Source organism: Chrysochloris asiatica, unplaced genomic scaffold (assembly GCF_000296735.1).
Source record: "Chrysochloris asiatica unplaced genomic scaffold, ChrAsi1.0 scaffold00111, whole genome shotgun sequence".
Classification (NCBI taxonomy): domain Eukaryota; kingdom Metazoa; phylum Chordata; class Mammalia; order Afrosoricida; family Chrysochloridae; genus Chrysochloris; species Chrysochloris asiatica.
The window spans coordinates 9,931,244-9,944,359 of record NW_006408629.1 but is presented as its reverse complement, the minus strand read 5'-3'; the positions used below and the strand labels follow the sequence as shown (position 1 = coordinate 9,944,359).

Genomic DNA, 13,116 nt, shown 5'->3' with positions numbered 1-13,116 from the left:
CATCTTTCAGCACCATCATCTGACAATATTTGGTGCTCCTCATCATGACAATATTTTGGTGTTGACAGTGTTCCACTGTTATTCATTAGGTTTTCAGTGACCAAATATTCCAAAGTAGTCTGTCTCTCCTTCTTCCTACTCTGTCTTCATCTGGAAGCACAGTTAAAATCTGTTCACTGTGGGTAACTCTGCTGGTATTTAAAATACTTGTGGTGTAGCTTCCAAAAACATAGCAACATGCAAGCAACCACAGTACAACAAACTGACAGATGAGTGGTGGCTTAATTAAAGTTTATTGTTGTTAGGTGCCATTGAGTCGGTGCCAACTCATAGTGACCTTATGCACAGCAGAACGAAACACTGTCTGATCCTGGGCCAACCTCACTATTTTACCATGCTTCAGCCCACTGATGCTGCCACTTGGCCATTCCATCTCGCTGGGGGTCTTCTTCTCTTTCTCTGGCCCTCCACCTTATCAAACATGATATCCTTTCTTCAGTGACTGGTCCCTCCTGACAATAAGTCCAAAGTATGAGAGACGAAGTTTGGCCATCTTGGTCTCCAAGGAACACTCTGGCTGCACTTCTTCCAAAACAGATCTGTTGGTTCTTTTGGCAGCCCATGGCACTTTCAATATTCTCCAATACCATAACTCAAAAGCATCACTTCTTCTACGGTCTTCCTTATTCACTGTCCAGCTTTCGCATGCAAATGAGGTTATTGGAAATACCATGGCTTGGGTCAGGCACACCTTAGTCTTCAAGCTGACAACTTTGCTCTTCAACACTTTAAAAAGATCTTGTGCAGTAAATTTGCCTAATGCAATACGTCATTTGATTTCTTGACTCCTGCTTCTGTGAGTGTTGATAATTGATTCAAGAATGAAGTCCTTGACAACTTCAATCATTTCTCCACTGATAATGTTGTTTATTGGTCCAATGTGAGGATTTTTTGTTTTCTTTACATTGAGATGCAATCCATGCTGAAGGCTGTGATCTTTGATCTTTATCAGTAAATATTTTAAGTCCTGGTCACTTTCAGCAAGCAAGACTGTATCATCTGCATATCTCAGGTTGTTAATGAGTCTTCCTCCAATCCTGACGCCATGTTTTTCTACATATAACCCAGCTTCTCAGATTACTTGCTCAGCATACAGGTTGAATAAGTATGGTGAAAGAATATAACCTTGTTGCACACCTTTCTTAATTTTAAACCAGTGTTCCCATGTTCTGTTTGATGTTCATGAGCAGATTTAAGTGTTGCGGAATACTCATCCTTTGCAATGTTGTCCCTAGCTTGTTATGATCCACACAATCGAAAGCCTCTGCATAGTCAATAAAGCACAGATAAACATCCTTCTGATATTCTCTGCTTTCAGCCAAGATCCATTGGACATCAGCAATGAAATCCCTCGTTCCACGGCCTCTTCTGACTCCGGCTTGAATCTCTGGAAGTTCTCTGTCAGTGTATGATTGCAGCAATTATTGACTACTATATTGTACGACACCATTTCTGAAGCTTTAGAGTACATGCACTGTCTTTCTGGAATTCTCAAAAAGTAAAATGAAAAGAAAGCAAAAAATCCTTGATTTTTCTGTATTAAATGAGTAACGGTAAATAAAAGTTATACCAAAGAAGTACTGGCTTTAAATGTCAGAGTTGTGATTCATGAGCTTTTTTCTTCTTTACAAGGCAGTCACCAGGAATCATCAAAGCAAGAATTCCTCTTACTGGGGAAAGGCTTTCAAACATTAATCACAATCACATACCAGGGTTCCATTAAGGTCTTGACTCAGGTTCTTCATCTCTCCCACAATGAAAGCAACCAGGTAAGTGCTCATCTTCACACTCTCAAAAAACTCATCCTGAATGAGTCCATCTTCCATAACGATTGATGACTTCTACAAGCCAAAAAGGAGAAGGATGACATATGGGAATCAATGACAGTGACAAATGAACTGAGAAAGTGAAAAATCAAATAGGAAATAGGTGGTGAAGACCCTGGGATAGTTTAATCACTCAGAATGTCTGACAGAGCATAGAACTAACTCTCACAGTCTGTCCTACCATCCTTCATCATGAGGACCCTAGACTATAAAAGATAGCTTTAATTAAATTTAAGTTAGAGATAATAAGTAATAATTTTCTTTTCCTTCCTTTTACACAACCTAAACCAAAATCCTTACTTATATTGTATGAGTGCTCCACTCTATTGCTAAAAGTTGCATTTACAGAATAAGGAGCTATTTCTGAGATGCCAAAAGTTGTTAACCCTTCAAATAATGTGAAATGATTTCTTAAGGGTGCTATGTTGAGGAGTCTGAAAGAGCACCCAGTGAAATCAAAGGCAATAAATCACTAGATGAGGTTTTAAGAGGCACCAGGGTAAGGGAATACATGTGACCCTGCAGGAATTCTAACCATGAATTACGATAGGTTTTGGGATAGCAGGCAAGTAGGCATTCACATCTTTTAAGAATATTGAAGACATGGTTGGGAGTAGAAAGTTTTGTTAAAGGAGAGGATCATATCCCTCTCCTGCCTACAGATGCTGACTCCACAACCAGTGGGGCATAGCTGCTCCTCTCTCCTAACCACATGGGTTCCAGGAGACTTCTATCAAGCTGCACAAAGCCCTTCAAATGTCTGAGATAACAAAAAGACTCCCTTAGGACCTGTTTAGCATAAAAACAATAGTGCATGGTCATATCCTGGCCCTCACTGACTCACTGGTAGAGCTAATCCCAGTACTTAACACAGAAGATTCTGTTGTTGTAGTCAGTCTTTACATTGTAATACAGGTATTCTACTTAGTTAAAAACCCCAACACTGTTCTTCAGAGGCTATGCATACTATTAAATATTTGCACATCTTTAGTACATAGTTCATACTCCACATTTCCTACCCATACATTCCAAGGTAATTATGCCCTTTTCTTTCTTCTAGGTGCTCCTGAAGTTGGTTTCCCAGTCAATTCTAACATACATCTTTAACTAAGTATTTTAAAAAAGAATGAAAATATATATCATTTTAGTCATACTCAACAGTGTCCTGGAAAAGATGAATTCAGTGTTCTATTAGAGGCCCACTCTTGGTTTGGCATTCCAAAGAATAAAACAGTACCTTAGGCATATTAGACAAAGCAGAGTGTTGCGAATCTCTTATGATCCTGATGATAAATGTGGCTTTAAATGCTGGTTCATCAAAACAAGGAAAAGCAGATCTTGCTGCCAGCGGTTCAAACTGAGTTGCTGCAAAGTACCTAATCCAAACAAAGGAAATCCAACAGTTACTGAACATCTACAGTTCAAAGCCCCATGCCAAGTACTAGGGAGCTAAAATAAACATTCTACAATCGCAGTCACTAAAGGATCTGCAATTTTGGGGAGAGGTAGACATTCATAAAACACATACAAACTATGTCAAGCTCCAAATCATGTCATAACAAGACTGAAAACAACATGGTGGAAATAAAATCTGAAGAGGGCCTTAAATATATTTGGAAAAGGTAAAGAAGGAATGAGAGTACATTTACTGGGCAGCCCATGTCCAGGGATGCGTAGATTATGTAGTATGGCAAAAGATGAAGCCATAAAGGTAGGTTGTGACTGCCCAGTTAGGCCTTTAAAAGGTTTCTGATGTCAGACCAGTAAGGGTAGTCATTATAGGCCATTAATCATCCATCTATACAGACAGACTCTAGGTGTCCTGTAGGTTAGTTTTCTTTACTCTCGTCAGAGACTAATCAATTTTTTATTCTCTCCCCTCCCTGTAACACAGAAGCAGTATTTGCAAATTTAATTCATATAGTGAGACCTCCCACATACGTGTGTATATTTGTTGTTGTCGTTAGGTGCCATCGAGTCGGTACTGACTCATAGTGACCTTATGCACAGCAGAACGAAACACTGCCTGATTCTGGGTCAACCTCCCTACTGTTGCCACGCTTGAGTCCAACAATGCTGCCACTTGGCCAATCCATCTCGTTTTGGGGTCTTCCTCTTTTTCTCTGACCTTCCACCTTACTAAACATGATATCCTTCTCCAGCGACTGCTTCCTCCTGACAATATGTCCGAAGTATGAGAGACGAAGTTTGGCCATCTTGTCCTCCAAGGAGCACTCTGGCTGCACTTCTTACATCTGTTGGTTATTTCGGCAGCTTCTGGCACTTTCAATATTCTCCTCCAACACCATAACTCAAATGCATCAATTCTTCTACGGTCTTCCTTATTCACTGTCCAGCTTTCACATGCATATGAGGTTATTGAAAATACCATGGCTTGGGTCAGGCGCACCCTAGTTTTCAAGCTGACATCTTTGCTCTTCAACACTTTAAAAAGCTTAATGCTGTATATTTCAAGCATAATATCATATGCAAGCCTTTATTAAACTGAAAAGTTAAATTATGAAAAATATTTATGCCTTTCAGGATGTCTGGGATCTATATATGAAAGTAAGTCAAGAAACATGGCTATAAAATCATAGAACTCCGTATTAAACACAGATACCAAATTGTGAAGCTGTTGTTTCTCAACATATAACCTCATATGGATGCAAAAGCTGGACAGTGAATAAGGAAGACCATAGAACAATTGATACCTTTGAGTTACGGTGTTGGAGGAGAATACTGAAAGTGTCATGGGCTGCCAAAAGAACCAATAGATCTGTTTTGGAAGAAGTGCAGCCAGAGTGCTCCTTGGAGGCCAAAATGGCCAAATTTCGTCTCTCATACTTCTGACATATTGTCAGGAGGGGCCAGTTGCTAGAGAAGGATATCATGTTTGGTAAAGTGGCAGGTCAGAGAAAAAGAGGAAGACCCCCAATGAGATGGATAGGCCAAGTGGCAGCGTCAATGGACTCAAGCGTGGCAACAGCAGCAAGGTTGGCCCAGGATCAGGCATTGTTTCGTTCTGTTGTGCATAAGGTCGCTATGAGTTGGCACTGACTCGATGGCACCTAACAACAACAAGCATTTGAAGAAAATACTAGGGATCTGGATCACTCCCAAGCAAATATTCAAATTTACTTTTGATCCTACTGAGTTTTGGCATATGATATCCACAAATGGGACAGGAAGTAGATAAAGAAATAAAGGGGCTAGCCCTTAATTGGAATCTATAGTTTATTATGGTGATTGACTTCAGAAAAAAAAAAAAGTTGTTAAAGTTTACTAATTTTAATTCATCAATCCGTTTATCGATTTTCAATCTTTGGGTGCTTAATTTCAGTGTTCTCTTCTCAGAACTCTCTCTAAACTGAACCTCTGATGGAGTAGCTATTTCTCTGCAGCTTTGCCTTCTGGAATAGACTACTTGCATTTTCTCCACTAGCTCCAATCTCAACTGGGACTAATCATTTCTATCTTACTTTAATGGCAGTCATATTGTTTTATGTGTTGAGCAAATGCCCATAACTTAGCGACTTTTGGTGGGAGATAGTTCATCTTTAGCCATGCCCTAGAGTATCTCGAGGTAAAATAGTTACTGGGCAGTTTAGGACTTCCCTTTAGTAAGAACTCTCATTGAACACTTTTAGAAAACAATAGGAAAAGATGTATTTAGCGGGAATAAATGTACAGTCTCTGCATAGATATATGAATACCAAGGGTCTTGCTCCATCCCTAGTCCTCCCTGATGTTTCTGATGTATTCAGTCCTAGAGTCATCTCCTTTCCCTTGGGCCACCCACCACACTCCTGTTCTTTGCCTCATAGTTGACTCTTAGAGTTACTCTTTTTTGAACCCATTTTGGATTTTCCTTCCCATGCTGATACTGGGTCTCTTCATGATTCCTTTCTTGATCATTCTATGCACACTTCTTTTGTTGTTGTTAGGTGCTGTTGAGTCAATTCATAGTGACCCTATGCAAAACAGAACAAAACACTGTTCTTGCTTATGTCATCTCACAATTACTGTAATGTTTGAGCCTGTTGTTGAGGCCACTTTGTCAATCCTTCTGTGGTTGGGGTTTCCTCTATTTGGCTGTCCTTTCACTTTTCTAAGCATGATGCCCTTTTCGAGGGACTGGGCTCTCCAAATAATGCTGTCCATAGTACTTTCAACATTCTTCACTAACACCTTAGTTCAAATGCATCGATTCTACTATGGTCTTGCTTATTTATTGTCCAACTTTCACATTCACATTTCACATTTTCAATCATAAAGTGACTGAAAATATCATGTGTTGGATTAGGTGCATCCGCCTGATGTAATATGTCACCTGATTTCTTGACTGTTGCTTCCATGAGCACTGATTGTGGATCCAAGCAAACTGAACTCTTTGACAACTTAAATCTTTTCTCCATTTATTATGATGATGTTTATTATCCAGCGGTAAGGATATTTGTTTTCTTTCATTGAGTTGCAAGCCATACTGAAGACTATAGTCTTTGACCTTCATCATTAATTATTTCAAGTCGTCTTCATAAATAATTTTTTTTAACTTTCATCTTGTATCAAGAGATACAATCACATGGGAGATTTATTTAACTAAATCACTATCTGGTTTAGTAAAATAATGAAATAGCAGTTTCACAGACTAATTTATTTCACTAGTTTAAAAAATACTCTTGTTTAACATTCTGTAAGTATTAATTTTATAAAAACTGTATTCCTTACATCCAGTCTGTGGCAAGAGTCAAGTGATTATATTTATTAAATAATTTAAATGATGTTACACATTTATTTCTTCTTATTTCTCCAGGTACAAGAAATTCAAAAGGCAGTAATATGAAGACATGGTGAGCAGACTTGCCTTAAAAGTCTGTTTACATATTAATAACATTGCTTTTACGTTTATATTTCCTAGGGATGATGAAGATTAAAGGAAGACTTAAATTAAGAAACCCCAAACCATCATTGCTATGACAAATATTCTTTCAATGTCAATTCTAGTGCAAGCTAACTGAATTGTCAAGTCAGCATGCCATTTACTCAAAAAGTACTGGATAAAGGGAAAAGAGTTACTTAATCTTTTTTAAATTATCAGACTTTTAGCTCCTAGATTTAGCATCCATTGATAATTCTTTCTTTTTTTTAAGCATTCTGTTTTGAACTGAGTGAAAGTATACAGAGCAGATCGGAACTACAGATAATACTTACTTTTTTTTTCCTATTTAATGATCCAAGAGTTTCCTAAAGATAGGTTTCAATATTCATTCCTGACTATTTCTCTCAATATTATCAATATACACTAACGTCAGTGATTCAGTGCTTCACATAGTTCACAGAGAAATATGAGCAAATGCTCAAATTATATAAAGCCGATCTGAAAGAGGTCTATGCACAGAATGACAGCTGACATTGTGGCCCCACAAGAATAACCTGTATGCAGCCTGCATTACACATTTCCAGAAATGCAAACTACATGCTCTGAATTTGAAGATTAAAATACAAAATAGCTCTAAGTAGGAAACTGGATACCTACATTTTCATCTCACTTTATTTTCTTAAACCAGAATAACTAAATAATAATAATAATCTCCTTGGCTTATTGTTTAACATTTTCCATTAATTAACCTTGAGATGAGAGAGAGAAGAGGAAGGGCTGGTTGGTCCAAAGTCTGAGGAGACTTGGGAGCTCCTGAGCCCTAGGACACTGTCCTAGCCACTGGGGTCTAGAACTGTGAAGTGGCCAGCTGATAACAAGTGGGGGGAGGTGTACAAGTATGCCTAAACTTGCATGCCTAAACTTGCAGACAGTACTCATCTGACCTAGCCTGGATGGCTTGCTGATCAGAATTCGACTAGAAGAAGATAAAGAAGTTTGATACAGGAAGCATTTGTAAATTGCTACAATATGATGAACTTGACCTTTGTTTATGGGTGCTGTTGCTTAAAATGCCAACCTAGAGAGAAGGAGTCTTCGTACCAAGCTTATCCCCTCAGTACAAAGCGTTGATAGGGATGGAAAACTTAGACATTGGCTACCTAAAATGGGGGAGCTATAAAGGCACGAGGTGGCTGGCTTACAAGTTTTCAAGAGTGAGTTTTCGTTTCAGAGCAAGGGGTTGGGGGTAGAATCCCCACTGAATAGTTGTGGTCTTGTCTAGATGGGTCTGGTGAGTAATTGTTATCATGACTAATTATGACAGTTACAACTGTAAAGGTAGACGTTCTGTAACAAAAAGGGGAGAGTAGTTAATCTTACATTCCAGGAACAGAGGACCCTAGGACCATCAAGAGGGAAGAGAATGAGCAGAACATGGGATTCTAACCCGAGAAGCAGCAACACCAGAGATTGAAGCAGAGGTAATGGTAAGAAGAGACAGAGCAGCTCAGGACTCTAGAACCATGGAAAATGAAAGGCTTTGTGCTGGCAGGCAGGAGGCTAACTTGGAAAATGAGTCCTTTGGTTTTTTAAATGAAAATATATAATCCTGTGTATTTTGTGTACATAAAAAACAAAACAAAACAGAGGCAAATATTGTTAACTGATGGTGCATGGAAGGGACTATAATCATTGCAATGAAACAGAACACAATTGGTTGAGTGCAAAACCAATGTTCTGTCATGTCACTCAATTCACAATAAAAGCTTAAAAACAAACTTCCATGAAAAGTCCAAAGAAGTTAGTTGTTGTTGTTGTTAAGTGCTGTAGAGGCGGTTCTTACCCATAGCAACCCTGTACAGGGTTTCAGAGATGCAGCTGGTGAATTTGAAGCACCAACCTTGGAATTCAAAGCAGCCTTGCAGTCCAGTGCATTAGCCCACTGTGCCAAAGTAGTAACACTTTTAAATTAAACCAGCAAAGATTACGGATACTAAAAACGATCTAAGTAGGCATATAGTACTGGTGGTGGTGGTGGTGGGCCGTGGAGTTGGTTCCGACTTATAGTGACCCTGCATAGAGTTTCCCAGGCTGTAAATCTTCACGGGAGCAGAAAGCCTCATCTTTATTTCTCCCATGGAATGATTTGTAGTTTCGAGCTGATAACCTTGACATTAGGAGCCCGATTCATAACTACTACGCTACTTGAGATTTTGTTCTTGTGTGCTGTCAAATCAGCACTTCAAGTAAGTTTAAAAAAACAACATCACTACCATCGAGTTGATTCCAACTGCTACCAAGGGGTACTGAAGCTGTAAACTTTATGGAAGCAGACTGCCTCATTTTTCCCTCCACAGAAGGACCGTTGTGTCTGAAACGTTGACCTTTCAGTTAGTAAGGTATTAAACCACTGCACCATCAAGGCTAAGAAATAACCCAAAGTCTTCTCCATTCTGCTTTTAATACAAATTTTGGGAGGCACTAGAAAATTAAACTATAAGACATATAAAAGCTTAAAATAATTAAAATTTCTGTAAAAGATAATGTATATGATTGAACCTTTTTCTGTCCTCTTCACCACACATCCATACCACCACCCCACTACTACATATACCTAAGGCTTTGACAAAGAGAGAAGTTGTACATTCCTCCAGATCACGATTCTACTACTTTGCACATAACCAACTACGTTGAACATTAATAAACTGCAATATACTAGAGATTATCGCAGAGCATAGAATCAGAATGATTTAAAACGCAACGTACTTTTTCTCTTTACTTTCATCTGTGTAGGAGATGCCATAAAACCCATAATAAGAGCGAGATATATTTGCTGAAAATTCTATTTTCAAGGTATAATTGTGCCCTTCTAGAAGGGCTTCGGGGGCAACAATGGCAATTTGTTCATGAAATGGGTATTCCAAGACTTCAACTTGTTTTTCCTGACTTGAAACTGCTGGCATAAAGGTCACTCTTGAAATATTATGACCTGTGCTATGAAGAATGATTTTCCACGTGGCCTGAAGAGCTTGAACTGAGATCGTCACAGAACCCCTGAATGTCATTGAGGTTAAGTTTGGGTGTATGTTAAGTTCATAGCGTAGTGGCTTAATGGCAGTGGGAAGCCTGTTTTGTGCCCATGGAAACAATTTCCCATTTGTTGCAACTGGCTGTATTAGTCCCATTGACTGGTTTTTTTTATGGCAGCCTTCTTTGGTAAAGGTACATTTGGGCAATAGGTAAATCACCATGATAACAGAAATGGCAACCACAATGACAAAAGCACAGATCACCATGGTCCTCGCAGAGGGTATTGAACAAGTGCCATCAGGACTCTGCCTATAACCAGCTGCACTGTTCCGAAGGCCTGAGCTTCTGTTCATGAAAGACATGCCCAGCAGCTTTGCAGATGACTCATAATCCTCTTCATCCTCGTCCAGCTCATGTTCCCCAAGACCTCGCACCAGCAGACGTGAACCTCGTGGCTCGTATTCCACCTCATCAGGCTCTAGAGGATGTAAACAAGGCTCTTTGGCTAAATCTACCACATCTGGTTCTTCCTCAAACATGCTGTTTTCAATCATATTCCGGGGGAGCTGAAGCCGATCTAAAAAACCAAAATACAAGAACAAGACACTAAGTTAGCAAAAAGGATCATAATAAAATGTCTCTTAGCAAGAGAACATATGAGGGAGCTTCTAAAATTTCATGGAAAAATTCCATTATTATGGAAAAATTCCATTATCTTTTAAATCAATTTTTCCACAAACTTTTTGAAGCCCTCTCATATAGTCTAAGAATTTTATCTTATCAGTACAACTTATTTTCATTTCTGTGCTAAATTATTTATTGCTTCCTATCTATGAGACATGGAGTGTGGTGATTCCATACAATAAGCACTGGACAGTGAACCATAAGATTCACGGTATGAGCCCCACCCCCGCCACTTTAAGTGCTAAAGAGTTAATCCATTTCTGAATTAAATAGGATGTTAATGACATTCTTGGGTAATTCATTAAAAACTCCAGTATAAATGAAAGTATGCCATAATCATGAACATAAACAAGAAAGCGAAATATACAGAGTCAAAAAAAAAAAAAAGACAGATGAGTTGATACACTAATTTCCTTAATACACTCCTTCCCAATAACCTGGGTTCCTAGCTTGAGAGGGCCTATCTCATAGACTGTTGTTGTTGTTAAGTGCCACCAACTCAGTAACCACTCTGTGGAGGATTTCCAAGGCTTAAAATCTTCGTGGGAGCACAAAGCCTTACCTTTCTCCCATAGAGTGACTAGTGGGGGCTCATACTGTGAATCTTATGGTTCACAGTCCAGTGCTTATTGTATGGAGTCACCAAACTCCATGTCTCATAGATAGGGAGAAATAAATTATTTAATAAAGTTCCAAAAAAAAGAAAAGAAAATAACAATAAAGCAGGAAAAAAACATATACAGATTTAAGATTAAACTGTAATTCCATCCTTTTCCCCCACTCTTTCATAGCATCCATAAATATAGCATGTTTCCATCTTTAACAACTATATTACACACCAGTGAGTTGCAGTGGCTCTTGGGGTACAGTAATAGTGGTGGGGGCTTTTACAAACTAAAAGAATCATGGTCTCCCGCCTGCCAATAATCACTGAAAAATAAGATTAAAAAAGTAACAGGGATTGCAATCATTGAGATGTAACAAAGTGTATGAATTGTTATATGTAAAACCAATGATCTTCTCTGTAAACCTTCACTCAATTCACAATAAAAAGGTTTTCTAAAAAGTAATAGGGGGTAAATGACCCCACATATATAAATTCCTAAGATTAGATAGAAGCCCTGGTGGCACAGTGGTTGAGCACTAAGCTGCTAACTGAAAGGTAGACAGTTCAAACCCACCAGCCATGGGATATAAAGTAGTCAGCTTCCATAAAGATGAGTCTTGGAAACGATGCTGCACTCTTCTCTGTCTATGGTGTTGTTAAGAGTTGCAATTAACCTCAACAGCAAAAAAACAACATAATTATATCAGTCAATGTTCTTTAAAAATCAATGTTTTGTTGTTGTTAAGTGCTGTTGAGTTAGTCCCGACTCATAGAGACTTGGTATGAAGTTTCCGAGGTTGCATATCTTTGTGGGAACAGAAAGCCTCATCTTTCTCTGACAGGTCAGTAGACTTGAAACACAGACCTTGTGGTTTGCAGTTCAATGCTTATTCTAAAGAGCCACCTCAATGTTCAATGTTCTCAAATGTTGTTCTAAGGGATCTCAAATGTTATCAACTTTTAAAGAGAAATTGGTAAATACAAGTTGCAAGAAATTAACAAATTATTATTAAAACAGATACAAATAATTTTAAATGTGCCTTAGATGTAGTTTCATATATACAAAACAAACTTTTAAATGTAAAATATTTAGGTTTCAAATGTATAGCTGTGAAAATGTGTCATGTTATTATAAAACTTAATTTACATATGAAAAAATTCTAATAGTGGTTGGTTGTAGTTGCGTGCTGTTGAGTTAGTTACCACTCAGAGCGAACTTGCACAAGGTTTCCAAGGCTGTAAATCTTTACAGGAGCAGAAAAGGCCTCATCTTTGTCCCAGTGGCTGGTGGACTCAAATTGCTGAGCTTGTGATTAAGTAGCCCAGTAAGTATTGTGTTAGACACTGTTCTAGCACCTTAACATGTGTAGTTCACAAATTTATGAGGGCATTGTTGTTGTTAAGTGCCTTCAAGTTCATCCTTACTCATAGCAACCCTGTATGAGGTTTTCAAGATGCGGCTGGTGAATCTGAACCACCAATCCTGTAGTTCAAACTGGCCTTGTAGTTCAGAACTTGTCCTATAGCCCACACACAGAAGTTACAATCTAACAAATCTCCAATTTAGGGGAAGATATGTCAGATTGTAACTTCTGATGTAATTATCATCCTTTTTGTGTTATGTAAATCCCAACCTTTATATGTTAAAGAGGCAAGATTAGGGTAGGTTGTATCTGGAGCCTTACTAGAGAGAATTACTGAAGTCACACCTTCAGTCAAGTCACCACCCTTACTCAAGTACTCAGGTTAGGATGTTACTTATTACTTGCACCAAGTCCCATCCTTGCTTGAGTCATATATTTTATCTTACAAGAAATAAAAGGAGAAAGAAGGAAGCAGAGGGGAGAGGTACCTCGCTATCACCAAGACAGAAGAACTGGGAGCAGAGAGCATCCTTTGGACCTGTGATCCCACTGCTAAGAACCTCCTAGACTCAGAGGAAGATAGATGCCAAGACACATGATGTGTCTTTTCAAAGAAAGCCAGGTCCACAGATGTTGAAAGCAGACAAGGGCTTTTCACCACAG

At 38.7% G+C, this 13,116-nt stretch overlaps 1 protein-coding gene across 1 annotated transcript in view; it reads right to left on the bottom strand.

Annotated features, from left to right (window-relative positions):
- Positions 1–10,371, bottom strand: part of LNPEP (leucyl/cystinyl aminopeptidase) — a 72,718-nt gene extending 62,347 nt beyond the window's left edge. The window contains exons 1-3 of the mRNA XM_006867889.1: positions 9,535–10,371; positions 3,124–3,262; positions 1,770–1,901 (exon numbers count right to left, since the gene is read on the bottom strand). Coding sequence (XP_006867951.1) covers positions 1,770–1,901; positions 3,124–3,262; positions 9,535–10,352 — 1,089 coding nt within the window. The 5' untranslated portion in view covers positions 10,353–10,371. The remainder of the gene's footprint in view (positions 1–1,769; positions 1,902–3,123; positions 3,263–9,534) is intronic.
- Between the last annotated feature and the right edge of the window lie 2,745 nt (positions 10,372–13,116).